The 27,781-nt window shown below is 44.4% G+C and overlaps 2 protein-coding genes and 1 pseudogene across 3 annotated transcripts in view; 1 reads left to right on the top strand and 2 right to left on the bottom strand.

The window, feature by feature from the left end:
• NVL (nuclear VCP like) overlaps positions 1 to 27,781 on the bottom strand; it is a 549,783-nt gene that overhangs the window by 443,506 nt on the left and 78,496 nt on the right. The window lies entirely within an intron of this gene.
• LOC129028076 (protein cornichon homolog 3) overlaps positions 1 to 27,781 on the top strand; it is a 126,575-nt gene that overhangs the window by 44,518 nt on the left and 54,276 nt on the right. For both annotated transcript variants that reach the window (XM_054474219.2, XM_054474230.2), the window contains exons 2-3: positions 20,381 to 20,449; positions 24,232 to 24,279. In XM_054474219.2, coding sequence (XP_054330194.1) covers positions 20,381 to 20,449; positions 24,232 to 24,279 — 117 coding nt within the window. The remainder of the gene's footprint in view (positions 1 to 20,380; positions 20,450 to 24,231; positions 24,280 to 27,781) is intronic.
• Positions 511 to 8,917, bottom strand: LOC129009499 (dnaJ homolog subfamily B member 6-like; annotated as a pseudogene).

Below are 27,781 nucleotides of genomic sequence, written 5' to 3'. Positions count from 1 at the left end.
TTCTTTGTTTTAAAGCAAATGACAAAGACCCAGCTTACCAGCTTTACTTTTTTAAAACCCAAGCTTAACTTTGCATGTTTAAACAATTGTCAAGACCTACTAAATTGCCAGCATTTATGCACAAGTAGAAAACATCGTTAATTTATATTAAGCCAGAAGTATATTACCATTAACGCATTAATATCTTTCACTACTAAACACTGAAAAAAAATGAAATTGTTTCTATAGAAGGCTTGTCCTGGCAATATTAACGTCATAACAGGCTGACACTGCTTGCCTCACATTTCCAGACGTGATGGAAAAGCAGATCCATGCTGGTGTTAGTGTACAATCTTGTCCTACCACTGAAGAGTCAAAGCTCACCTTGGAGTATGTTTAATAAAAAAGCAATGTGCATACAGAGATTTACATTGATTTTTAAAACAAAAAGTCCTATTTTGTTGTCCCAACAATAAACTCAAAAGTCTATGACAAATAGGAGCTCGAGAAGCTGTTTATAAATACTTTAGGTACAATTATACTGAAAGTCGAGTTCATTGGATATCTTCAAAAACTGTTTTTGTTAATCCTCTAATGGTGCTTGTTATAGTTTAACATTTCTGTTAAGTGTGTGCATTGAATTCCTGGTTATCCAAGCGCAGCTGCTGCTCCTCACCATGTATCGTTAAGGACTTTAATTGGCCCTCTTCTTCAACTTCTGCTCTTTCTTGACCATTCTTGACAATCCTTTTTTTAGTAATTTTTTTGCCATTAACCATTTCAGTAGAAGTTGATACACATTTGAAGTTGCCCATCCCACTACTACCAAATGATGTGGAAGAGAATGAGTCCACTGTGACCTAGTGACCAGAATGAAGTAAATCCTGTATCAAAAGAAGAAAATCCACTTCCAAGGTATAGAAATCTACTGAATGCTGAGAAAAACAACCCATCCCTCAGCTTCTGCTCCCTCGGGGACCCCTTTGATTCCCAAAAAAGTCCTCAAATAGGTTTTCAAAGTAGTTGAATGGAAGTGGGTCTCTTCCACCAAAAAATTCACTGAAGACATCATCTACATTATGAAATGTGATGACAAACTCAAACGACTGTCAAAATGACTTCCGCCGCCTCCTCCACCATTTAATCCTCCTTCTGGTTTAATATAAATTAAGCTATCTTGTTTTCTAGCATCTGACACCACCTCACATGTCTTGGCTACTTGTTTGAATTTTCTCTCTGCTGCTTTATTCTCAGGATTTTTATCTCGGTGCTACTTCAGTGCCAGTTTCTGGTATGTCATTTTAATATCCTCCGGTAAGGCACGTCTGCACACCTAGAACTTCATAGTAATCCACCACGTTTTATCAGATTGTTGGAACAGGTCGGAGGATGTGGGCAACTAGTGGGAAGCAGGGGAGGTGGGGCGGCAGCATGGCTGTGTTGGTGATTGTGGCCCAAAATTATATATTAGCTAGAATTCCTATTCTTAGTAACCTTAAATTTGAGTGATGATCTAGGAAGCAAGTAATTCTGAACTGTCTATCAGATGTTAGCATTTTATAGGTAAGAACATTCCATAATTTTTTACAAAAACATGTTTTGCCTATATTATAACCCTTTCTTAATTGGAAATGACTTAGACATCTAGTGAGCATCCAAAATAATTCCAAGATTTTAAATTACATAAAAAGTTCACTTATAGCAATTACCCCATTTACATTTCACTCATTTTTAGCAGTCTAGATTCTGTATGAGAGCTGAGATACTAGACAGAGCTAGTCATTATTTCCTTGTTGATTATTTTTATAACCTGTGCATATTAAGTGCTCACTCAAGAACCTTAAATATATGGGTATTTTCACCAATAACTCAGAAGATTCAGCTCTTTCTATTAAACTAATGATATTAGTCTTATAAAAAAATCACACAAAGATCATTTTGTTTTGGCTGGGTTTATAGTTTTATAACCTTCTGTGCCAAACTCTGACACTTTAAAATATCTAACAGAGACAAATATAAAACCCAGAAAAAATATGTTGACAATGCTGAAAACATTTCTATTTTAATCTTACCAATAATTTTAAAGCCCGCTTGTTTAGGATTTACTTAAGTCACATGAACTTGAAAAAGGCTTGGACTTATTTACTTAATTTGTGGGTTCCTTTTTATTTATAAGCCAATTTGGTACCATGTAAAGACAACACATGATATCCAGACACATATGTACACATATAAACAAAGATCCAATAGCTTTTACCTTGGAATTCTAGCCGTGAGATAGTAGTGCAGACTCACCAGTTTATGAACATGTTCATGTGGCTAAATTTTGCCCTGGTAGGTAATCCAGTGAAGCCTGTGAACCAAAATTTTGGGTTAAGCAATTTCCAAGGCAGTTTGATTTTTAAAGGCCAAACCTTCCCAGACTCCAAAGAACACTGGGGCCAAATAGCACCACAGAAGAACATCATGTATGAGGTTGGCGCAAAAATAATTGTGATTTTTGCCATCTGAAAGCAATGGCAAAAACCGCAATTACTTTTGCACCAACTTAATACTACTCAGTCCTGACGCTTTTTAGATGAGCAGCATACAAGCCTGGATACAAGGAACTCCGACCCAGTTTCCCATTTAACAGTAAAATGAATCCAATTGTAAGACAGCCCTATGATTCAAAGACCTTCCAAGATGAGATGAGATCAGGCAGTCTGGGGTGGTATGGGTATGGCCGTAGACTTTCCCTTGCTGTCTTGGCCCACAGCTACATTCATACCAACCTTAAGAATGCATCCAAGCAGGCCGCACTGTGGGATTGAACCTCGACCTCCCACAGCTATGTTGACATATGCACAATCACCAATACACAATCCAACTGCAGCAGCAGCCACCATGCCCCAAGAGTGTCCAAACTGAAATAGTTGGGGTGCTTTCCTCCCTTGGTTGGGCTCATTCAACCTGCAAATGGAAATTTCTTCAGAATTCCCAAAATTGAGAGGAGCAGTTGTCACTGTTTGGCCCCACAAAACATACTTGTCCAGGCACAGATGTGTATACACACAAACAATTACTAACAGGCCCCAAGAGTGTCCAAATAAATAGTTGGAGGGCTTGCCTCTGTGTTGGTTACACTTGTTCAACCTGCAAATGGAAATTTCTTTGGAATTCCCAAAATTGAGCCATTCCCCTCGTCTGGTACCCACAAAAGACACTCACTTATCCAGATGCAGATGTCAAATTTCAAAGGCTGTTCTTCATAGGCAATCAGAAATGCAGTAGGGGCCACAGTAACAGAGTCAAAGAGAGAGACAGAAATCCACCTCCAGCCAAAAAAGGGCCAGGCAGCTGCTTAGGAGGGCCTCTGAAACTCTCCTGGCCCACGGCTGCAGAGCCATGAACAGGGCCTTCTGGAGGAACCAAAATCTGTTACTGAAATGCTAGGGGTTTGGTCTAGTCCTGTTACTTGCTGCACAGAAAGCCAGTTACTGAGACAACGAATATTGCCAGGGAAGAAAGCTTTATTTGGGTGATGTCAGCCACAGTGATGGGAGATTGCCTTAAATCAATTCCTCTCAGCCAACTAAAATTGGGGGTTTATATAGTGGGGAAGGAATGCAACCGCGTGCAGGAAAATGGGAATTAGGGAGAGGTATGGAAGCAAGCATGATGGATGAGGGATCTGGCATCTCACTGGATGTGGTGGTCTAGTGAGTTTCAGTTCCTTGCCTGAGGGTCGGTTTTCTGAGGAAGGAATTCAGATAAGACAAATGTAAGTTTCAAGTTTTAAGACCAGGGAGGGTCAATTTCCATGTGTATTCAAAAAACCATCAGCATAAGTTCTATGGGCAGTTGGACTGGTTTCACTAGTTGTGAAATAGATTGATGGAAGATGACTCAAGCACATTCAAAATTTGGACCACATTGCCTTGTCTTGCCTCCTCCATCAAATATTTTTGCTGGGTCATATTTTGTATTCAATACTTAGTCATTATTGAGGGATGCTACAACAAACAGTTTAATCCCTATTGCTGTGTGTGCTATGAGTGTGCAGTATTCTCCATTGTAGTTAAAATTTGTACAGAAAATAACTTTTAAATATGAGTTTGGAGAATAGTTTGTTTCCCCTGAGAAACTGGTATCCTTTTTCTTTATGGACACGAACAGCTAAGTAACTGATTTCTCTTTTCACTTCAGCTTCTGGGAAACTTATTTTTAATTTTTATTTTGTTTTAGAGACAAGGTCTCACTCTGTTGCCCAAGCTGGAGTGCAGTGGTGCAATAATAGCTCACTGCAGCCTTGAAGTCCTGGGCTCAAGCGATTCTCTTGCCTCAGCTTCTTTAGTAGCTAGGACTACAGGTGTGCACCACCACACCTGGCTATTCTGGGAAATTTAGATCCAAATTTTCAAGCCAAGGAATTTGGCTCTTCGGGGGCCCTGTGGTCTTGGTATCTCTCTCTCCCTCCCACCTCTGTATTTATTCCTGGGTCAAATTTTTATTTTCAATTATTTTTCTCTATTTTGTGTATTTCTGATCAAACCATCTGAAATAATTTTTTATAAGGTAGAGTGTTACACACTCTTGAATATGTATACATTCACTTAGTTAATTAGTAGGTCTTGGACAGCATGCTCTGGATGGAGGTTCTGAATCCTGGGACCTGCTGTGTGATGGATAGACATGTGACTGGGCCTCAGAACTGCCCTCTTGTATGCTGGATACTCCCAGGCTTTATCTTTAGTGAAGAGATAATTTGCCCTTAAGCACACTAGGAAGACAGTCTGGTGTAGAGAAGGAGCTAACCTACTTCATCTAAATGAAGAACTGGGTGAGTTGCTGTGATCAACTAATGAGGGATTTATGAAAGCATTTTAAACAGTTTAAAACGTTTTATATTTGCTCATTTAACATTTATTGCAAGCACTGGGCCAAGGATATGAAGATGGGTAAACTCATTCATTCTTTCAATAGATACTTATTGAATAAACACTGTGTGCCTTGCTCTGATCCAGGTGCTTGGAATGCAGCAATGAGCAAAACAGTGTCTCCTTATCTGGAGCAATACCTCCTGCAATCCTCAAGGCACTCATAACCTAGTGGGATTCTTTGCATGTGTTCTTTGCATTCTTTGCATCTACTCATATGTGGTAGGACTCACTTATGAGATCAAAGCTGTGTTTTAGATTTAGGGTTTATGGACCTAAGTTACGACATGGAAGATGTTTGTATTTGCAAAGAGATTTACAGTTCCTCCCTCCCCACTCTCTTTTTCCCAGCACCGTGGAATGATATCTACAGGTTAGAGTCGATAGGTTTAGTGATAAGCCCGAGGATTCTGTCTGTAGGTTCCCGAGGAGCCTAGTGTGCTAGGGATGCTTCAGGTGATGTGCAAACAATCCCCAAGTCACGTGTAACCGGTCAGGTGGCTCTCAACCGGCCTGGCCAAGCCACCCTCTGGTTTTGATTTAGCAGGTACAGGGCAGGGTGTGTGCTGCCTTTTATTTTGGCAACTTTCCCAAGGAGTTCTGAAATGTTTCCCACCCCTGTTCCATGTTCAGAGATACTGATGCAATGCAACGTGCTAATTTTGCACATGAGGACCTGAGACATAGGGAATAAAGGGATTGTTCAAAATCACACAAAGCCAGAACCCAAATTCAGGTTCCTGACTCCCCCACGATGCCCTTTTGATGAGCCCAGGTGACGGACCTTTCTCTGAGCATGCAGACAGCTGGTACTGTGAAGTGTTAATGGGCTGTGAAATAATCCATCCTGCTTTCTGACTGGCCTTGGCTCAGGTCTGGTAAGGGTTCCAGCAGGGTTGTGTCCTTTATGCTCTGGTTGTACTCAGAGTTGATACTGTGGTTGCTATTTTTCCATTGAAGTATTTTAATAAATTTGTAATGCCTGGCTCTTAAAATTTCCCAAAGTGGATAGTGCTATTTAGAAGAATCTTAATAAAGTACATAGGTATCCTCCTGGTTGGGGCGAGTTTTTCTGCAGGTGATCATTAGAGAGGGCACTTGTCTTAGGAGCCCATGGAGGTTTTTACAAAGGGCCATGGCTCAGCCTTCAATCGCCAGTTTGTGGGTTTCTGCAGGTTTGGAGGAAACTGCTGCCAAAGATTGTCTTTATACAGAAGGAGTCTGTCCATTGGGTACAACATGGAGTCTGAACCACTGCATTTTAGAAGTTTCTTCTTAGTAGTTGATTCCACATTTGGTTTTGAGAACTTTAGCCTTTATCATTCAAGTCCTAGTATAATTCTTCTAGACTAGGAAAGGAATTCTAGATCCCCCAACAATAATCTTCTCCACTCTTGGGCTACCCCAAATGTTTGCATGGTTGTCATGTCACGTGCATGCGGTTGACATATGCCTGCTGAGATTGTGGTCTCTTCCTCCTGGGCAGTTTGCAAATTGAAATTTCATTCCTTCTACTTGAGGTTGCCCTTTCCTGACCCCTGTCATCTCCTGTCACATGGAGTTCTTAGTCACTTCTGTCATCCCGTCCAGGGACTATGCCTTGCCTTCTGTCTGCAGCTCCCAGAACAGGGCCTCATACGTAATACGTGCTCATTAAATATTCACTGAACGAAGTAACTCTGACTTGTGAGTTGACCTGGCACAGTCCCAGATACTGGCATCTGACGACAGGAGAGGACTAATTAGAATCCTCGAATTTCATAAAGAAAATATAAAATAATGTAAGAGTCTATCTTTGTGTCTTAGGGGCAAGGAAGAACTTCTTAAATAAAACTTCAGAAAGTATAAAATATGAGGCAAAAACGAGTGCATTGATTTTCATTCAGTGAAGGACACCATAGCCACAGTTAATTAATCAACAGGTGACTGATGAGAGAAGGTGTTTAAAATGTCTAAAATTGAAAGGGGATTCACATCTACAACATACCAGCAACCAGTACAAATCAAAAAGAGAAAAAGGCAGCGATCTTGTTGAAAAATGATCAGAGCATCTAAGCAGACAATGAGCAGAAAAGGAAACCCCAAAGGCTAACGCTTTATTTAAAGAGTTGCTCCAACTCATATCTGGAGAGTTGCAAATTAAAACAAGACAGAGACTGCACTTTACCTATTAGACTGCAAACGCCAGAGAGCTGGATTCTGCCAAGTGTCTGAGGGGATGTGGGACAGAATCCGCAGCTCTGCTGGGGGAATGTAACCACTTTGAAGGGCAGTCAAAGAGGGCAGTCAGTCCAATTAAAAAAACAACAACCCATGACCCTACAGTTCCACTCCTAGGTATAAATCACAAAGAAATTGGCATACCAATCCCTAAGGTGACATGCATTAGGGTTTTGTGACATTATTTGAGGTGACATGGTCAAGTCTGTGTTTCTCACTGGTAGCATGGATAGACAAAGTATAGTGGCCGCTCCCACAGAGCCCTGCAGCTACACTCCTGAGGGCAAAAGGTAAGAAAGAATGGGATACAAGTTAGGTAAATTTAAAATCTATGCACACATACAGAATACACATTTTGTAAGAACACAAGGAACAGAAAGATACACATGATACATAAACCAATAATTGCCAAGGATGGAGCAAAATGGCTAGTGGGGATAAAAGGAAATGAATGAATGAATAAATGAACAATTATATATGTAAGAGAGGGCCTTGCTCAGATCAATGATGATATCTCAAAACAAACTACAAGCAACCGGTCATCTACAACTTTTAAGTTGTTTTAACTTTTAAGTAATGCCGGAGCTGGCATTACTGCGTTCCTTTATACATATTCTGTCTTCAGTTTGATTAAAATAATCCATATTTAGGTGAGCAATTGATGCCTTGCTAAATAGGCTACCATGCCCAGAAGCCATTGTGTTTTCAGAGTCAACACAAAATGAACGGCAGCTGGTAGAGGCCAGCTCCTGTCTGCCTTGCTTTTTGTTGTATCTCCAGCTGCTACCACAGTGCCTGGCAAATGGTAGATGCTTAGTAAGTATTTTTAGGAATGAGTAATGATGGATCTTCTTGGAAGATACTTTGGGGAATCTTTCTGATGCACATCCACACTTGGGTGCATGCTCCCCCAGAGCTGGGCTAGGCTGGCCATGGACCCTTGAGGCCTAGGTGTCGGAGAAATACCCAAGGAGGTAGAGGACGCTGGACCAGAAGAAGGAGGGAGGCTGAAAACAAGGATCCCAAAAGGATGTGTGGAAGGTCACCAAACATTTGGGCCAGAAGTTGCTCCTGCATTCTTATGTTTGAGAACCAAGGATGCCAGAGGACGCACAAGTTTGGTGAGAGGAGGGGGAACCTGGGGCTGGGGGTGGTTACCTGGGGTAGGCTCTGTGGCCCCAGTGTACTTCATGTGCAGGGCCAGATGTAGTGCTGGTGGGTTGGCTGAGTTAGGGGGCTGGTGGAGCGGGGGGATTCTAGCCTGACTGCCCCAGGGAAGGTCCCAGCACACTGCAGGCTGCCCCCACTTCTTCCCAACCCCTCCCTCACTGCTTGAGCTATTCAGAGTGGCTACCCGGCCTATGCCTATGACAAGTTAGCAGAAAAGGGCCTTCTCATTCCCTTCTCCTCTGTGGATTTCACCCTGACCCAGATGGCTGCTGGCTGGAGTTGAGGACGGCTGTGCTGTCACCTGAAGCAAGTCAGCTGGGGCTAGGTCTGCCTGGTGTCCTGCTCATTTGGCTTTAGTCCCAGAGTTGCACAGCTCTGGGGTGTCTTTGTTTCCTGTTAACTAGACGGGAACCAGGGAAGCTATGTCAGAACCAGCTGTGTCTGCAGATTCTGGCACACGATGGCAAATAAGCCAACGTGTCCCGTGTTTCCCAATTTGTACTCATCATTCAGGTCTAGGGACTCTTCCAGGGGCAGCTGATGCCTCTCTCCTCAGCTCACCTGCTGGTCTCCAGCTTCCGTCCTGGCAACCCTGAGTGCATGTTTCCACCTGTAACAGGATGGGCCATGCTGGCTTTATCATCCACCTGAGTCCTCAGAGGGGCTCTGCCGTGGCTTTTACCTACCCCCTCTACCCCAGCTTTCCCCTGCAGTGACTGGATTCTCCTGATTCAGAGGATGTGTTGCTAATGATCATGCTGAAGGCCAGAAAGGGGAAGAGAGCCCTGAGACCAGAGGGTTGGGCCTGAACATCTGCATGGTAATAATTATGGAAATAAAAGTGATAATATTAATGTTTTAACTTTACATGCTAGGCATTGTGCCCAGTCTTGTTGTACATTATTTCATTTAATCTTCAAAGTATCACTATGAAGTAGGAACCACTACTGTCTCCTCTTTATACTTGAGGACACCGAGGCTTGGAGGGATTAAACACCTTGCCCATAGTCACACAAACCAATGAGGTAGAATTTGGATTTGAACTGAGACATGCCAACTCGTGTGGTATGCGTAACAATGACACTGTTGTGCCTTTTACACAATGGCATTCCCCCCACCCCCGCACCCAACAGTCTTTATTTCTCTCTATCCTGGTGCTATAGTCTGTATCACCCCATTTTGCATTCATAGCAACCAGTTGAGGTGGAGATTATTCTCATTTTATGGATAAGGAAGCCATGACCTGGAGGAGTGAAGTGACAAGCTCCAGGTCACAGAGCTGGGAACTGGCAGGGTCAGGATGCAAGTGAGACCTCCTTCAGATCCAGGACTCTTCACTCTAAAGAGGCAGCACCTGTTAGGGGAGAGAGGTGTGGAGCCAGGGGTGGTCCATTTTGTGATGGTGTGAGGAAGGGATGTAGCAATGCAAGGACTTAGAAGATGGTGGCATGGGACGATCTGGACACTCGGGGCTGCTGCTCAGGTGTGGAGGGCGTGGCGGCAGAAGGGCTGGGTCTCATTTTCCTGACCAGCGGCTCTCCTCCTACAGAGTCTAAGAGACTCTTTATCCTTAAGGCTTAGCTTTGGAATTTGCCCAGCCCCATCCTTTTGTGGAGCCTGTTATGGGTAGCCCACAGCACAGATGGTCCCCACTCATGATGAGGGTGGACACTGCTCTTGAGACAATGATAAGCTACCCTGTGCAGGCTCTGAGGGTGAGAGTACCAGGACAGGTCTTCTTCTTCTCTGGTCCTGAGGCTCCTCATCCCTAAATGGAGGAGGCTGGGTCACACACTTTTCCCAACTTATTGTAAGGCAGCTTCCTTCCTAAGATGAGTGTGTGCCAAGATGTGGGATGCCATGACTCATGATGGTTTCTCACACGTGAAAAGGACCCATTGGTCATCACTCTGCCATTTTCCCACCAAGCCCCACTGGCCAGGGCCCAGCCTGGAGCCTGTGACAGTCCCTAGTATTGGGGGTTTGTGGTGGTTAACTTTGCATGTCAATGTGACTTGGCTATGATGTCTAGATATGTGGCCAAACGTTGTTCTGGATGTTTCTGTGAGGGTGTTTTTGGATGAGATTAATATTTAAATTGGTAAAGCAGATTGCCCTCCCTAACATAGGTGGGCCTCATCCAGTCAGCTGAAGGTCCAGATACAACGAAAGACCAACTTCCTCCGAGCAAGAGGGATTTCTGTCAGTAGACGGCCTTTGGACTTGAACCACGGCACTGGCTCCTTCCTAGGTTTCCAGCCTGCTGGCTGATTCTGCAGAATTGGGACTTCTCAGCCTCCATCATTGCATAAGCCAATTCCTTAAAACAGATCTTTTTCTGTGCATATATCTACACATATCCTGTTGGTTCTGTTTCTCTAGGGAACCCTGACCAATACAGACGTGAAATGGGGTGGAATTAGGGCAAGACTCTGAGCCTCTCCAACCAGAGCCTCTGTGCTGGTTGGACGTTTAACTTCCTCTCCTAGACTCTTGGTCATACGGGGATAAGCAGACCATTCATTTGATTGGGGGCCCTTAAAAGGCAGGACTCTGGTGCTAAGCCTGCTGTGTCCTGCCCTGCATGGCACCCCGTGTGGATGGATGCATTAATGAAAGTTCCTCACTCCCCCTTACATAAGAGGGTGAGACTGCATGGCCCAATGGAGTAAGCACAAGGAAGAGAAATGGGGAAGGTGAGGACTGGCCCCAGCTCTGCCCTCTATAACCAAGTAGCCCTGGACATTGCTAACGACCTCTCATTCTTCTTGATTCTTCATTTGCAAAGTGAGTGTCACATCATTTGGGATATTATATACAATGAACATAAAATCAAATAAAACATGTGAAAACACTTTGGAAAGCTTCAACTACTCCATGACGTCTGGCATTGCACTTTTTAGAAAAGGGAGTGGGTTGAGAGACCCTGAGTCTTTTTCTAGACCACTTGGTGATGGGAGCTGAGCAAGGACTTGAACAGGTGGGTGGTACCCATGTAGAGTCCCCAAGAGGCTTTTGAGTTTGGAGCCAGTGCCACTTGCTTCTTGGAGGCTCAGAGATGACTAAGCAAACACTTGCATGTAGCAGTTTAGAATCAGTGTACAGAGAGACTTTAGGACTCTAGGCTATACTAGTTTCAGGCATAAAACTTGGACTAGATATAAGATGTATGTTATAACCAATAAAATCACTCTCATCTCTCATTTTTTTTCTCTCCAGTGGAGCTCTTTGTGCTTTAACAGGACCTTAGAAAGGGTCCCTAAAACTTGGGCTGTGGTTTGAAGACATTGCTCTTTGGGGGACAAGACAGAGGAAGTAAAAAGCAGAATTCTCTCTAAATTAGAATTGTATTCTGAGCGTGGGTTTGGGGGACTTACAGCAAGGTTTGGGGTGAGTATAAAAGCCTGCTTCCCTGGGGAGGTGTGTATTTTGGGTCAGAAATGCTCTTGTTTGCATCTTTCATGCTAACATTCTCAGGTAGCACCAAAAGCCATTCCTTCCAGATCTTAGATAACAGCAGCAGTAGTTTCAGGTATTTTGCAAATGGAGTGTATTTGTTCCCTAGGGCAGCCTTAACAAATTACCACCAGGTGGGTGGCTTAAAACAATAGGAATTTATTCTCTCAAAGTTCTGAAGGCTAGAAGTCTGAAGACAGATGGGCCATGTTCCCTCCAAATGCTCTAAGGAAGAATCCTTCCTCACTTCTTCCCAGCTAATGGTGGCTCCTGGCAGCCCTTGATGTTCCTCGGCTGATAGCTGTGTCCCTCCAATTGCAGCCTCTGTCTTCACATGGCCTTCACTGTGTGGCTGTTTTTCTATCTCATAAAGATGACCCCATCTTTTCTAATTACACCTGCAAAGACCCTATTTCTAAATAAGGTCACATTCTGAGGTTCCACGTAGATGTGAATTTTGGGGGTCACTATTCAACACACAGCATGGAGAAATCAAGAGAGAAAGGTCCGTTCAAAGTGGCCCTAATGCAAATAGGAGTATGAGCACAGAACTGGGTGAGGGAGCTGTCCCTATTCACAATTGGACCTGTAGTCAGAGTTTTTAGGAGGTTTGGGGCATGTGCCCACTCATTAGAAAACTGCGCAGCTTTTCTCAGTGCCCAAATGCTCTCTGAGAGGGGTTAACCCAAATCCGTCCTCCGAGTCCCTGGGTATGACTTGCTAGGATTCATGATCTCTTTAAATATTGCCCCTGAACATTGAGTTTTCATTTGGGTCAATTTGCTACTGCTCAGAACGGACTTGAAAACTGTCAGCCCAGCACCTGTTCCTCAGTCTGCACAACTGACACCAGTTTCACGCTGATCAACCTGTATCAGCAGTGGCCCCCTCGGTCATGTCCATGCAACTCCTTTTGTTAGAGTGAGAGACCACAAGCAGCAAACACAGTCCTGCAAGTCACGTAAGGGCCGCATCACCAGTGGAATAGATGGGCTAAATGGCTTCATGCCACACCGTCTATTTTGGGGAGCTGCAGTTGGATGAATCCCGCACAGTTGGGATCCTGGCCAGCCCTGAGCCTCGACCTCCCCTCCCCCTGCTGTCTGTCTCACTCTCTGGCTTCTCCTGTGCAGGCCTTTCCGTGCCTCACACCTGCCAAGCTTATTTCCTGCTCTGGCATCTGCAGCATAATTTCTGTCTCTGGAAATTTCTTCCCAGACCTTTCCATGTCTGGCTCCTGGAAATTTCTTCCCAGACCTTTCCATGTCTGGCTCCTGGTCATTCAGTCCTCTCAGCTTAAAAGATACCTCATCAGAGAGCCTTCCTTGATCACTTCCCTCTCTACTCCCAATTCTGTTTCTTCCTATCAGCTGTTTTATTTTCTTCACACAGTCTGCCATTTTCTGATGCTTTTCTTACCTATTTGTTAATTATCTCTTCTGCCCTTACCATTGATTATAACTTCTGTGATGACAGGGACCTTCTCTTCTTTCTCACTCCTGTCCTAGAGAACCAAAAATGGTGCCAGGTACATCGTGGGTACCTAGTCAGTATTTGTTTTTGGCCTCTTCAGTAACCCAACATTTTCTTTTTACCTGTTCAAGTCACAGAGGGGCAGCACAGCGTGCTGGATGGAGCACTAACCAGTCAAAGACTCAGAGACCTGGGTCCAGTGTGGGTTGTCCCTCATTCATCATGCAAGGTAAAGTACATCATTCAAACACTGTAACTGGGTCTCGGTCTCCTGAACTGTATGCTAGGGGGAGATTCCTATCCAGTTCACAAGAGTTCTTATGCAGATCAAGTTATGTTAATAAGATAGTGCAGTACACCTGCAAGGTAGTGAGGTCTCAACCATTTAAGAGCTTTCAGAAATAAGAAGAGCAAATGCAGGGAAGCGAAAGTCCCAGAGAAAACCAGCCTCTCCTAATGCTAAGCTCTCTGATGGGGCAGCCCTGGGGACTCATTAGCTAATGCATGTTGACATTTCAATTGTTTCTTCATCTTCCAGGAAGGTTTTTTTTTTTGTTTTTTTTTTGTTTTTTTTTTGGCCATAGTACAGCATGGTTATTTTTAGCAAAATAATGATTTCAGACAAGTGAGATAACTTTTAATCTCCTAATTATAAATTCTGTGGACCCAAAGACAGAAGCATGAGATGCTTAATAGAGTGTTTCTATAGTTTCCCACCTCTTGAGGTGGGTCCCCCCTGCTTCCCTGCTGGTGTTCAGGCTGGATGGAATCCAGGCAGTCTAGACCTAGGGCAGGCCCAAGCAGGACTGACCTTGTTGTAGTCCTTGGTGAGGCTCCGCACAGTGAGCTTCCATGGATAGTTGCTTCATGGTCCTGTGGTTGGGGGAACAGGGAGGGGCAATAGGCTAGAGGGTTGGAGCAGCACCTTTTGGGCTGAACTTGCCTAAGCCTAGTGGTGGTAGGGATAGGGTTCAGTGTTCATAGAAACAGCTTCACTTCTAGCGTGTTCTCTGTTTGTAGCTGCCTTCCTTTCTGGACTTCTCGGTGGCTTCCTCTGGCTCTGCCTCTCCTGCAGCCTCCATCCAGGCTAGTACTCCACTAAGTTCTAGTTTGCCCATGTATATTGCATTATCTTACTGATATAACTTGATCCTTCTCTCTTCCTCTGGTGCTGCATCTCCTGCAAGACCTCCAATTTTCTACCCCAGAGCCTCACCCTTGCTCCACTTTTTCAGGCAGGGCTGGGCTCCAGGCAGTGTAGAGGCAATCTGGCTTTCAAGGACCTTAGTTATGCGGCTTGGGGAAGAACAATAGCCCTTGCTTTGTTTCCACTGCTTTGCTGCCAACTTTTCTTACATTTTCTGTGATCACTTAAACCTCCATCTCAAAAGTCTGGTGAGAAAAAAAGCAGGGGAGATGCCTGATGAAGGAGGGTGAAATACAAAAATAGGGTGGCTCTGAATATAAATCTGCAGATTTGACAACTTTGATGAAATGGGCCAATTCTTTGAAATCACACTGTTAAAGCTCATGTCATAGGAAATAGATAACTGGAATAGTCCTAAATCTATTAAGTAAATTGAATTTGTAGTTTAAACCTTCCTACAGAGAAAAGTCAAGTTTTAGAAAAATATGTAAGTGAAAACCTCTGTGATCTTAGAAGTTCTTAGATTCAAAAGAGTTCATAGGTTGAATACCAAAATATGATCCATGAAAGAAAAACTGATAAATGGGATAAACTAGTGTTAAAATGAAAAATTTTTGCTCTGAGAAGCATACTGTCAAAAATGAAATGACAAGCCACAGCCTGAAGACAATATTTGCAAATTACATATTTGACAAGGGACTCGTATCCAAAATTTATAAAGAACTCTCAAAGATCATCAATAACAAAAAAATCAGCTAATTTTGTTTTAAAAGAGAAAATGATTTGGACACACATTTCATCAAAAAAGATGTACAGATGACAGCTAAGCCCATGAAAAGTGCTCAGCATCGTTAGTCACTGGAGGAATGCAAATTACAGCTGTGACGATACCTTGACACACCTACTGAAATGACTAAAAAACCAAAACTAGGCCAAAAAACCCCCAAAACTAAACTGACAGTACTTCTGGCTAGGGTGTGGAGTAATGGGAACACTCATGTTGCTTGTGGGAATGCAAAATAGTGCAGCCACTTTTAAAACAGTTTTGTCAGTTTCTTATAAATTAAATCTACACTTACCACATGGACCAGCAATCCCCCTCCTATTTGTCCAAGGAAATTGAAAACTTATGTTTAGATAAAAGGCCTTGTGTAGATGTTTATAGCAGCTTTATTCATAATTGTCAAAATCTGGAAACAACCCAAATGTCCTTTAACAGGTCGATAAATAAACCGTAGTTCGTTTGTATAATGGAATACTACTTGGCAGTAAAAAGGAACAAACCATTGATATAGGCAACAGTGTGGTTTAAACTTAAACACATCATGTGTTTACATATGCTTACAAAAGAAAGCAGGCTCAGAAGCCTCCATACTGCATGATTCCATTTATGTGACTTTCTGGAGAAGGCAAAACTAGAGGGATGGAGAACAGATTAGTGGTTGCTGGGCAGGGGACAGGGGTGAGACATGGCGGGGGAGTGTCTTGATTTTGGAGGTGATCACATGACTGCATTTGTCAAAATTCACAGAACTTTTCACCAAAAAGAGTGAGTTTTACTGCATTAAATGTAAAAATGATTTTTAAAACGGGTGAGATATGAAATGATCTTATCGTTGGTTTAGCAGTTAAAGTTCACCTAAAGTTCAGCAGTTAAACCTGTACTGTCAGTTGCTGGGCTGAAGGGTGCAATGGAGCCTTGTAGGACACACACAGAGGCTGGTCTGTGCATTCAGCTGAATTAAACTATGTTGGCCATTCATCTGCCCATCCTTACATCATTGTGTTTATCACACTCGCAGTCCATTGCCGATGCTAAGGCTTAGCTCTACATAGAAGTCTGCCACATTCAAAGGATGATACTACACTGTGGGGCCCGTGGCTTCTATCCTCAGACAGGTCAGGAGGCTGAGACTGGGAATCTATTTATGAATTAGTGCTAAGTGGGGGGTAGCCTAACCCCTGCCTCCTCGGGGAAGCTTTGCTTTGTTTCCATGGGGACAGCTGTTCATTCTTCTGAATGTCTTCTGACTCCTTATTTACTTTTCTCTGTATGTACTTGGAGGCAGAATAACGTAATGGTAACACTCAGGTTTTAGTGTTAGGCAGGCCTTGGTTTGGATCCTGGCACCAAAGAGTAATCGTGAGCAAGTAACTTAACTACTTTGGGCCTCAGTTTCTTCTTCTCTGAAATGGGACCAGTAATAGTGAGGTAGGTACTATTAGTGGTTCCATTTAATCCTTTGGGTGGTCAGAGGATTAAATGATAAAAAAGCATGTGCAGCATATAGCCAGGCAGCTGACATGGTGAGCAGGCAATACATGAGAGCTGTCATTACAATCATCTTGATAGCCCTCATCACACTGTAGCACAGTGGCCTATCTACATGGGGGTCTTCCCCTCTAGACTAGGAAGTTGGTGAGGACAGGCACCGATCTTGTTGATTTTTGTGTCTCCAGTGGTTAGCCCATTGCCTGTGTATAAAGGATGCTGGCTGGATGTTAGGTGAATGGATGGATACGTTAGCGAGTAGCCACTGGGTGCAGGGACGCTGAAAGCCTTTGTCCTCATGGGTACACTGCCATCACATCATCAGAAAGCACCCATGAAGGACCTCTTATCTCATGGAGCTCAAAGGCATAAGCCACACTTCAGGCCTCCTTCCTCTGCGCCATCCTCTAGGTGAGGCGATGAGGTGGGCCGAGGTAGGGGTTGCCGGCTCTCAGCCTGGCTGAACAGCCCCAGATCCCATTGGCTCCTCTCTGCTGCTTCAAGCTCCAGCTACTTTTGCTCTATTCAGTCTAGACCCACCTCCCTGCACTCAGACAGAGACACAGGCCCTAGAGCAGGACTGGGGTTGGGGATTGCCCACAATGTGGGGGCTTGGCTCCCTTTCCTCCATGGGTGCCCAGTCTCTTTGTGGGGGGCCTATATGTGGAGCACTAACAGTTGTGGAGTTCTGCAGCTGTCCAGATACTTGCTTTCAGTGACTGGATCAAAATATAGTAAACCGTCTTTATAACTGGATAGATAATAGGTGCCAGGAAAACCGATGTCAGCCTCACAGGAGCTAGGAATGGTGAGCTCAGAGCTCTGGCCTTGGTCCTACTTGGTCTACATTTATATCAGGGTGAATGTAGATGTGGGTATTGATGATACTGTGTTTATTAGGATTTATATAATAGTTGGGAGATAGGTCATGTCTCAAAAGATTGGACCAGTAGACCAGATTGAATAGGGAGGAATTAACCAGGATAAATATTAGTTCCTGCTCTTAGGCCTCCAAATCCAACAATGCTTGTGCAGAATGAGGTGTACTGAGTTTAACTGAAGAACATGAAAAGACCTAGGGCTTTTAGTTAATGTGAATTCAGTATAAAACCAGGAATGTGATATAGCCACATAAAAGCTAATGCAATCAGATTGTATTAAAAGAAGCATAGACTATAGAACAGAGGAGGTGAGTGACATCTCTACTGTCTGTGCCAGCCACCCTCACCTTGAATCTAGTGTTTGGTACTGACAGTCACACTTTAGAATGGACATTTACAACCCGAAACATCCGTGGTGGACAATCAGGATGATGAGGCAACTTAGCGCCAGTTTATGTAAACAATGGTTGGAGAGATTTAGCTTGAAGAGGAAAGATTTGCTGGGTTCCCTGTAGCTGACAGTACTTAAAGGGGTTCTTTGTGGAGGAGCGATTTGACCCATGCTATGTGCCTCTAAAGCAGTGCTGTCTGATAGCACTTTCTGTGGTGATGGGGATGTTTTATATCTGTGCTGTGTAATAGCTACTAGATAGATAAGGTTGTTGAACAACTGAAATGTGTCTATGAACTGAATTTTTAATTTAATTTTAATTAATTAAAAGTTTAAGCTTCAATAGCTGCATGTGGCTAGAGGCTACCGTAGTGGAGAGGATAGCTCTAGAGGGCAAATGAAAGAATAGGCTGGGGTCAGCAGATTTTTTTCTATAAAAGGCAAAATAGTAAATATTTTGGGTTTTGTGAGCCTTACATCCTGTAACTACTACTCAACCCTGCCGTTGTGCAAAAGCAGTATCGATAAAAGAATGAATGCTACTATATTCCAATAAATCTTTATGGATACTGAAATTTGAATTTTAGTATAAGCTTCACATGCCACAAAATATTCTCCTTTTGGTTTATTTCAATTATTTAAAAAAATGTTAAAAACATGAAACCCCATCTCCGCTAAAAATATAAATTTTTTTTTTTTGTATTTGTATTTTTTTTGTGCATGGTGGCACACGCCTGTAATCCCAGCTACTCGAGAAGCTGAGGCAGGAGAATTGCTTGAGCCCGGGAGATGGAGGTTGTAGTGAGCCGAGATCTCAGCACTGCATTCCAACCTGGCTGACGGAGTGAGACTCTGTCTCAAAACAAAAACAAAAACAAAAAAACAAACCAAAACTTTCTTAGCTCACAGGTTGAACAAAAATGGGTAGCAGGCTGGATTTGGCCTTCAGGCTGTAGTCTGCTGACCCTGGCTTAGGCTGTGGGTGGAAGCTTCAGGGAGTCAAAAATTAGTTTAATAAGGAAAGCAATGATCAATTAGAGGTAGCCAGAAATGGAATGAGCATCCTCAGTAAGTGGTGAGTTTCTTATTACTGAAGCGTTTAAGTACAGGCTGGATAATTATCTGGCAAGGGATGATATAGAAATGTGTTGGTTTAATACAAGTTATACTGGAATTTTCTTTAAATTCTGTAGGAGGATTGAAATCAGGATGACATATGACTGCTTTAAAATTCTACTTGCTTTGTAGAGGGAAGTTGTTTTCTCTCACTTAATGCTTCCTCTCAGCCCCATGTTGCTGGATTGGGGACATTTGGGGGTGGGAAGCTGGCTTCCTTGCTTCAGCAATTCTACCAAGTGTTTGGGGACCCCTGGGATGTGCCTTCCTGGGGAGTTGGTTATGTCTATTTATTTTATTTTCCTTTTTTTCTCCTGCCTCAGCCTCCCAGATAGCTGAGATTACAGGTGCATGCCACTACACCCAGCTAATTTTTGTATTTTTAGTAGAGACGGGATTTCACCATGTTGGCCAGGCTGGCCTAGAATTCCTGACTTCAGGTGATCCACCTGCCTCGGCCTCTGAAAGTGCTGGGATTACAGGTGGTCATGTCTGTTTATTTTCAAAAGGAGAGACTTTACTGGGAGCACCCAAGGCTTCCACACCCTAAGAAAGGACACTTCCCTGGCCAAATCCCACCTTGTTCTATTATTTATTCCTTCTGTAGCAGACAAGGTAGCTGTGGTGAGGATGTGGGCTTGTGAACCTTCGCCTGTCAGTTAGGTCCTTCTGTGGAGGGCCATGCCTCGTTCTGTGACTGGAAAAGGTCCTCTCCAGCATTCTTTCCGCCAGGGATATTGGGAAACTGTTGTTCTCTGGGGAGTTCTGAGTCTTCATCCAAAATGAACTGTAGGACCGAAGTCCAAAGGACTGTGCTTTGAAGCGCTGACTGCCCAGGAGCTGACCGTCCAGGCTTGTGGACATCTAGAGATTCGGTTATTTCTATTACTGTCAACTCTACTGCCTTGTTTTTCTCTTTTCCCTCTCACCTGACTTCTGTCTGTCTCACTTCCAATCACCTTTTCTGCCCAAATACACACAAATAAAAAATAAATAGCACTTCCTGGAAGGAAAGGGGCTAAAAGTAGTGGTTTGAAGTTTTAAATTTTTTGTGCTTTTATCTAAATCCCTACCTGCCCTCAGCACAGTAGACTTTCTGTACATCTTTGTAAAGCACAGAATACTTAAAAAAACTTACTGGGGACAATTTTAAGCATACACAGTAGACAGAAGAATATAATCAACCCCATGTGCTTATTGCCAGCTTCGACAGTGACCAGCTGCTGGCCAATCTCATGCCATCTACAGCCTCTTCCTTTCTCTTGTGTTATTTGGAAGCAAATCCACAGAAGCTTTAGACACGGTATATTGATGTATGTGTGCACTAACACCTCAAATCTCTGTATTCTGTTTCAGATAATTGCCTTTGATGAGTTAAGGGCGGATTTTAAGAGCCCCATAGACCAGTGCAACCCTGTTCATGCGGTAAGTAGCCGGGTACTGGTGAGGGGAAGGTGCTGTCACCCCAGGCTACCTAGGGCCTGGGAAAGAGGGCGAGAATGTGAATGCTTTGAATGGGTAAACAACATGCTTGCCCTCACTGTGCCTCTCTACCTGGCTCAAGGTTGTGGAGGAGCCTTCTCATTCTTGAAGTGTGCTGAGGTCTTGAGATATGTTGCAAATCAGATGTGACTGTCCCAGTAACCCAAGGGAATAGTCTACTGTGCTGTGGCCCTTGAGTCCTCAAAGCCTGGTGCTCATGTGTTTTGGTTACTCATCCTTAAACAAGGAAAGAGGCTCCATGTTGGCCAACATGCTTGCAGGCACATGAGCACCATGAGTGGATGTCCATGTTGCACTCTCCACTTGGGCACCAAGTGGAGATGCGGAGGGTGGGTTAATGCACAAAGTCCCTAGCGCCATATCCATCACCCAGAAAGCATTCATCTCAGGTGGTTCTGTGGGCCTGAGGTCAGCTCACCTCTGCCTGGAGGATTTGGTGCAGTCTGATTTTCCTGGTCTGGGTTCGGGATGTGAAAGGCCACCTACCCCAGCATGCGTGGCTCCTGGCGTCTTCCTGCTTGTCTGGCTTGGCAGGCCCTACATGCTGCCCTTCCCCTGTGCCCTGGCTGTGCCTCTGACTGGGAGCTTCTGAATGGATGCTGCGTGGGGATGGGTGTTTTGGCTGTTTGTTTCCCTGGTCAGTGTAGTCCATGTCCCGGAGCCAGAGACCAACCCTGTATGTGGACAGAGCCTTTTCCAAACTTACACCAGACCTGCACTTCTGAGTTCAAAGGGTGGTGCACATATAGTTCATTCAAGTGTGTTTCTCAGTCCAAATTCAGTGGTTCTATGTTTAGTTGAAGTTCCTTCCAGGCCATGGTTTCCAGCGCTAAGGCAACTTTTTGCCTCTTTGAGTAGCTTTGTTGACCTTTTCAGCCAGAAGTTGTAGAGAGAACAACAGGCTCTGCTAGCATGATACCATCTTAGCTTGGAATGTTTATGGCGTCATTCGGCAGGGACAAAGAGGTCTCTTCTCCTTAGCTGCAGGCCCTATGAAGAAGGATATGCTTTTAGGGAGGTACCAGAAGACCATATGGAAGAACCAGGATTCAGGGTCCCTTTCTATAAATTAGAGAGTTATTACTGGAGTTGTCATTTTTTTGAGTTTTTATTATGTGCTAGGAACTTTATATACATAATCTGTAATCCTCACAATAATGCTGTGAGACAAGCATCATTAACCCAATTTATGAACCACAAAATGGACTCATTTGTACAGGGATTTATAGCTCATGAGTGCTGCAGCTAGGACTTGAACCCAGGCTTGCCTGTCTCCAGAGTCTCTCATCCTACCATCTACCCTGTGTTGCCTCTTTAAGAGACCTGATTTGATAATATCTGAGGCCCGCTTTGGCATCATATTTTTTGATTCCATGAAATAGAGATGAACTTTTTCAAAGCAAATTTTAATGCAAGTTTAAACCTGCAAGATCCACTTGAAAACTTGCTGTATTTCATGAATTTATAACTATTAAAATCCATTTTGTTTCCATCTACCAGCCTCACCATGCATCTGGGATAATTTGGATCTGTCAGGCCTGAAAGGTTTCACTCTGGGTCTCATGTCTTTCTAGATGTTTTTGTGTTTGGCACCAACATTACACGCCTGGCCTGTCAATATCTACCAGGTGCAGTGAGCGGCTCTAGTCTGAGAGACACCTTCATTTAGGAATGCCAGGGAAGACAAGAACCTACTTTCCTTCCTTCTAATTGTTTGGGCTCAAATTAATAGGCAGCTCACTGAGAACACCCAGAGCTTTCTTGTCTGATTCCAGGGCAAATGCTAGGGAAGGAATTTGTCCTACTGCTCAATTCTATCATGCAAATTCCATGCTGGGTTGCAGGTGATTGGTGAAACCATGAAATATTTTTGTGGAACCCTTTCCATCTCACCATGGCAAAGAATAAGGAAATTTAGACAGAATAAAGAAAATCAGGACTAGTATATGCTCTCCAGGGAGCTTCTGTGAAAGGCCAGTGCAGGAATACAATTTGCACATAGTAGGTGCTCCATAGCTATTTGTCGATTAAACAATGGGTGAATATTGAAGTGGTGGCATAGAAGTTAAATCTCAGTTCACTTTTTTTTACTCCTATTATTAAAGGCATACTTCTAATTAGTAAACTGATTAATTAAGGAGCCTGGGCCCTATGAAGCTCATGGACAGAATAAAGACTTTAGGTGTCCCATGGGGAAAAGACTCTTGTCTCAGATTAAAAACAAAAACAAAAACAAATAAAAACCCTAAATGGAAGACTGCTAGACACATTTTCCCAGTTCTTATGCTGTTACTCCCTGGCAGGAAGTTAAACGCTTCAGATGCCTCATTTAACTCTTCTGCGAGCTCTTAGACCTCTATAGAGCCCCCAAAGCAGCATTTCAGACTCAGGTGGCTTAAAAAAGCTACTTCACTGATTGGTGACTCCAGCCCTGGAAGGACTTGTGTGTCACAAATAATTGCTGATCCGTAGGATGCGTCTCTCAATGAGGGCATGAGGCTCATTTGGATTTAAGATGCCCTGAAGCTCTCAATATTGTTGGATCCTCTGGGATGGAAAGGAGGAGGAATGCTCGTTTTACTCCTCGTTTCTCATGTTTTCCCTTCCTTTTACCAGCTGGGCATTCAGTATTACTTTAAAGTAATGGTAGATGTTGTCCTTCAGGGGCTCTGGCTTGCTGGAGAAGGAGCTAGTGCGTGTCTTGTAGCATTCCCTTTCGTGTGTGTGTGTGCACATAAGTATGTGTGCTTGCGTGTGCACACGTGTGAGGAGGATGCAGTGTGTCTTTCCAGCCATGTGGACACTAATTTGTCCTGATGTGGGCTCCTTCCTCTGGGCTTACAGGATGCACAGGAATCACTATATTTATGATTTAATTAGGGAAATGAAGTCCCAGCCACCTGTCCTTTCCAGATCCACGAGGAATCTCATTACCATTCCATCTACAGCAACCAAATTGCCTCAGTAATGAAGCACCGGGAGATGCCACAGCTGTGTTCAGTGTGGCTTTGGAAATCGTTAAAGTCACTGAAAGAAAAGGGAGGCAACGGCATTTAGTGCAGGATGCGGGCATCATCACCTGCCCAGCCATGGGCCATCATCTCATCTTCCCTTGGCAGTGAGCCAGGCCTTGATAAACTCAAACTTCTTAAAAAGCCTTAGCCTGGGGGCATCATTGGTGTCTAATTTAGTAGGGAGATTACTTCCTCCAAGTAGACTCACTTTAGAAAAATAAAACCAGCAGGCAGAGAACTTGTCTACCTTAGATACTAATGAGGGCACATACTCTCTTCGAGACCTAAGTGGGAAGGCCTCCTGGGAGGGCCGGCTGCAGGCTTTAGGATGCTCCATGAACACGAGGTCCCATTCAGCAGTTTGACCACCTTATATGTACATGGAGGCTGAGAGGGACTTTGACTGTAGATAAAAGAACAGAAATCCATGCTGGACTGAGAGGGCAAGTGAGCCCATGCTGTTTGCTGGGAGAGTTCTGTTAAGAGCAAATGACCATGACAAGGTACAGGAAAGAAAGTCAGAAACTCTGTTAGAAAAAGCCATTGGGTGGGAGCATGCTGGCCATGTGCCCAGGAGGGCTCTCTGGTGGCTTCTGCCTCCACTATTGGGGCCGATTGCGGGGTCTTCTCATGCTGTTTTAGCAGAACCCCTAACCTCCCTTCTCATTTCTTTCTTGTGCATCCTGATAGAGGGAACGGCTGAGGAACATCGAGCGCATCTGCTTCCTTCTGCGAAAGGTCAGTGTGGCAGCTTCATGCCGAGGAGGGAGGATCGCATGGTGGTGGGTGGGCACACAGTGAAAGAGGCTGGTGAGGCTCAGTGCCTGCTCCAGTCCTGTCCACCGGAGAGGCAAATGGTGGCAGGGAAAGGGGGAGGTGGGAGCAAGTGATCAGTTCTTTGGAAACCTCCAGAGACAAGAGGAGCTAATTAAAGGAGGTGGCCATCAATCAAAGTGTCAGGACAGCACTGGATATTTGCAAATGCCCTCTGGTTGGAGTTATAAGCTCTTTATCTTTGCATGATGATGGATGGCATTTCCAGCTGCTGTTGCCACAGAGCCTTTGTTCCTGTCTGGGGCTGGGCTCAGGAACACTCCCTGCCGACCTTGGGAAGTTTTTAACTAGATGCTGGGTTTCCTTTGAGGTTGCAGCCTGTCACGCAGCTTTGCAATTTGATTGTCAGCATCACTGGGAGTGCTGGATGGGTGGGATGAGGCGGTGCTATTAAAGGCAGAGTCACGTCATTCAGAGAGTTGCTCTGAATGGATGGGTAGTACGTTACAGCTTCCCCAGACTCATTCAGGAAGCGCATGTGGGCACACACCGTTCAAACTTGGTATTTAGCATAGCTCTGTGCCATAGCTGGGGGCCCCTGTGTCTCTTTCCCAAAAAAGTGTGTGCTTTTTGCAGCAAAATATGGAGAACGGCAACTTGAGGGTAAAATAACCAAAGGACATCCCTAACCTCTGTACAGAGTGGATGAACTACAGGCCATAAGAAAGCCACCGGTCAGCCCAAAAGGAGTTTTTGAGCCTTACGTGAATAGGACAGAAATAAAATGTTATGCCAACATTGATAGAAGGGGAAAATACTTTGCAAGCTTTTAAAGTTTTTTCTGTATTTCAGTAATGATACCTTTCATTGAGAGAGAGCTTAATCAAGCAGCCAGTTATTTTTCTAGCTAACTACTTGTCTTTTAATATCTTCTAAGAGAGCCAGTGTGTTAGAATCCCATATCTTGTATGATACAGCAGGGAAATATGCTTGGATAAAACCTATATATGAAAATATTTGTGATCCAAGGAATAAAGAATGATTAGGAAAATAACATAATATGAATTCACAAATTTATAAATTATTTTTCCAGATAATATCTTGGAGACCCATAACCTGCTCCAGCCAGTACTACTTTTTTTTCATACTTTAAGTTCTAGGGTACATGTACACAACATGCAGATTTATTACATATGTATACATGTGCCATGTTGGTGTGCTGCACCCATCAACTCGTCATTTACATTAGGTATATCTCCTAATGCCATCCCTCCCCCCCACCCCATGACAGGCCCCGGTGTGTGATGTTCCCCTTCCTGGGTCTAAGTGTTCTCATTGTTCAATTCCCACCTATGAGTGAGAACATGCGGTGTTTGGTTTTCTGTCCTTGCGATAGTTTGCTGAGAATGATGGTTTCCAGCTTCATCCACGTCCCTACAAAGGACATGAGCTCATCCTTTTTTATGGCTGCATAATTTCCATGGTGTATATGTGCCACATTTTCTTAATCCAGTCTATCATTTATGGGCATTTGGGTTGGTTCCAAGTCTTTGCTATTGTGAATAGTGCCGCAATAAACATACGTGTGCATGTGTCTTTATAGCAGCATGATTTATAATCCTTTGGGTATATACCCAGTAATGGGATGTCCAGCCAGTATTTCTATAGTCTCTGGTTTGTTTTTTAAGACTTGACGCCTAAGTGACATAGAATGGATCGAGACAAAATCAAAGTTTTGCCTTTCAGACTCCAAATTGCCCCTTTTTCTCCCATCCTGAATATACCATCCTGTATTCTCTGGCAGAACAATGTTCCATATCCATCACCTTTTATCCTTGCTTATTCTTTTATGATGCTTAACCACTGACTCCAGCCAGGCAGCAGGCAATGGCTAAGGTCCTGTGGCCCACAGACTTGCAGCCCAGAGCTAAGGGTATGAAAGTAAGCACACTATGCAAGAATTAGCGTTGCTTTTTGCAAATTTGCATATTGTTTGTATAAGCTTCTATAAACAATAAACTGAGGCATTTTACTCCAAGGAACACTGTACTCTACCTTTTCCTGCCTTTTGCCCCTTTCATTTGTACATGCTCGTTTTCCCCATGCCACTGCCTCTGCTGCAGCTTCTGGGAGGTCAAATGCAGTTGCTGCTCATGGTCATGGAAAATACCAGGGAGAAAAGGTAGACATCAGAGGACATGAGACAGTGACTTCAAGACTTTAGGTGTTGTGGCTGCGTGATCACACCTTCTGCAGCCTGACAGTTTTCTAGCTCCCACGGGGAGTGGCACTGGAGTGGCCAGCACCTCTTCACTAACTCAAGGCAGAAATAAGCCATGTACCTACAACTTTATTTATTTATTTGAGATAGGGTCTTCTCTGCCACCTAGGCTGGAGTGCAGGGGTGCAATCATAACTCACTGCAGCCTTGAACTCCTTGGGCTCAAGTGATTTTCCCACCTCAGCCTCCTGAGTAGCTGGAACTGCAGGCATGCACCACCACGCCTGGCTGACTTTTTTTTTTTTTTTTTTTTTATTAAGTATTTATTGATCATTCTTGGGTGTTTCTCGGAGAGGGGGATATGGCAGGGTCATAGGATAATAGTGGAGAGAAGGTCAGCAGATAAACACATGAACAAAGGTCTCTGGTTTTCCTAGGCAGACGTCCCTGCGGCCTTCTGCAGTGTTTGTGTCCCTGGGTACTTGAGATTAGGGAGTGGTGATGACTCTTAAAGAGCATGCTGCCTTCAAGCATCTGTTTAACAAAGCACATCTTGCACCGCCCTTAATCCATTTAACCCTGAGTTGACACAGCACATGTTTCAGAGAGCACGGGGCTGGGGGAAAGGCCATAGATCAACAGCATCCCAAGGCAGAAGAATTTCTCCTAGTCAGAACAAAATGGAGTCTCCTATGCCCACCTCTTTCTACACAGACACAGCAACAATCTGATCTCTCCTTCCTTTCCCCACACTTCCCCCTCTTCTCTTCAACAAAACCGCCATCGTCCTCATGGCCCGCTCCCGATGGTCGCTGTCTCTTTGGAGCTGTTGGGTACACCTCCCAGACAGGGCGGCCGGGCAGAGGCGCTCCTCACTTCCCAGACGGGGCGGCCGGGCAGAGGCGCTCCTCACTTCCCAGACGGGGCGGCCGGGCAGAGGTGCTCCTCACTTCCCAGACGGGGCGGCCGGGCAGAGGCGCTCCTCACATCCCAGACGGGGCGGCCGGGCAGAGGCGCTCCTCACTTCCTCCAGACGGGGTGGCGGCCGGGCAGAGGCGCTCCTCACCTCCCAGACGGGGCGGCCGGGCAGAGGCACTCCTCACTTCCTCCCAGATGGGGTGGCGGCCGGGCAGAGGCGCTCCTCACCTCCCAGACGGGGCGGCCGGGCAGAGGCGCTCCTCACTTCCCAGACGATGGGCAGCCGGGCAGAGACGCTCCTCACTTCCTATACGGGATGGCGGCCGG

The sequence above is a fragment of the Pongo pygmaeus genome, chromosome 1 (assembly GCF_028885625.2).
Source record: "Pongo pygmaeus isolate AG05252 chromosome 1, NHGRI_mPonPyg2-v2.0_pri, whole genome shotgun sequence".
NCBI classification, from domain to species: Eukaryota; Metazoa; Chordata; class Mammalia; order Primates; family Hominidae; genus Pongo; species Pongo pygmaeus.
Note: the sequence above shows the minus strand (reverse complement) of the source record. Positions and strands in the feature narration are given on the sequence as shown.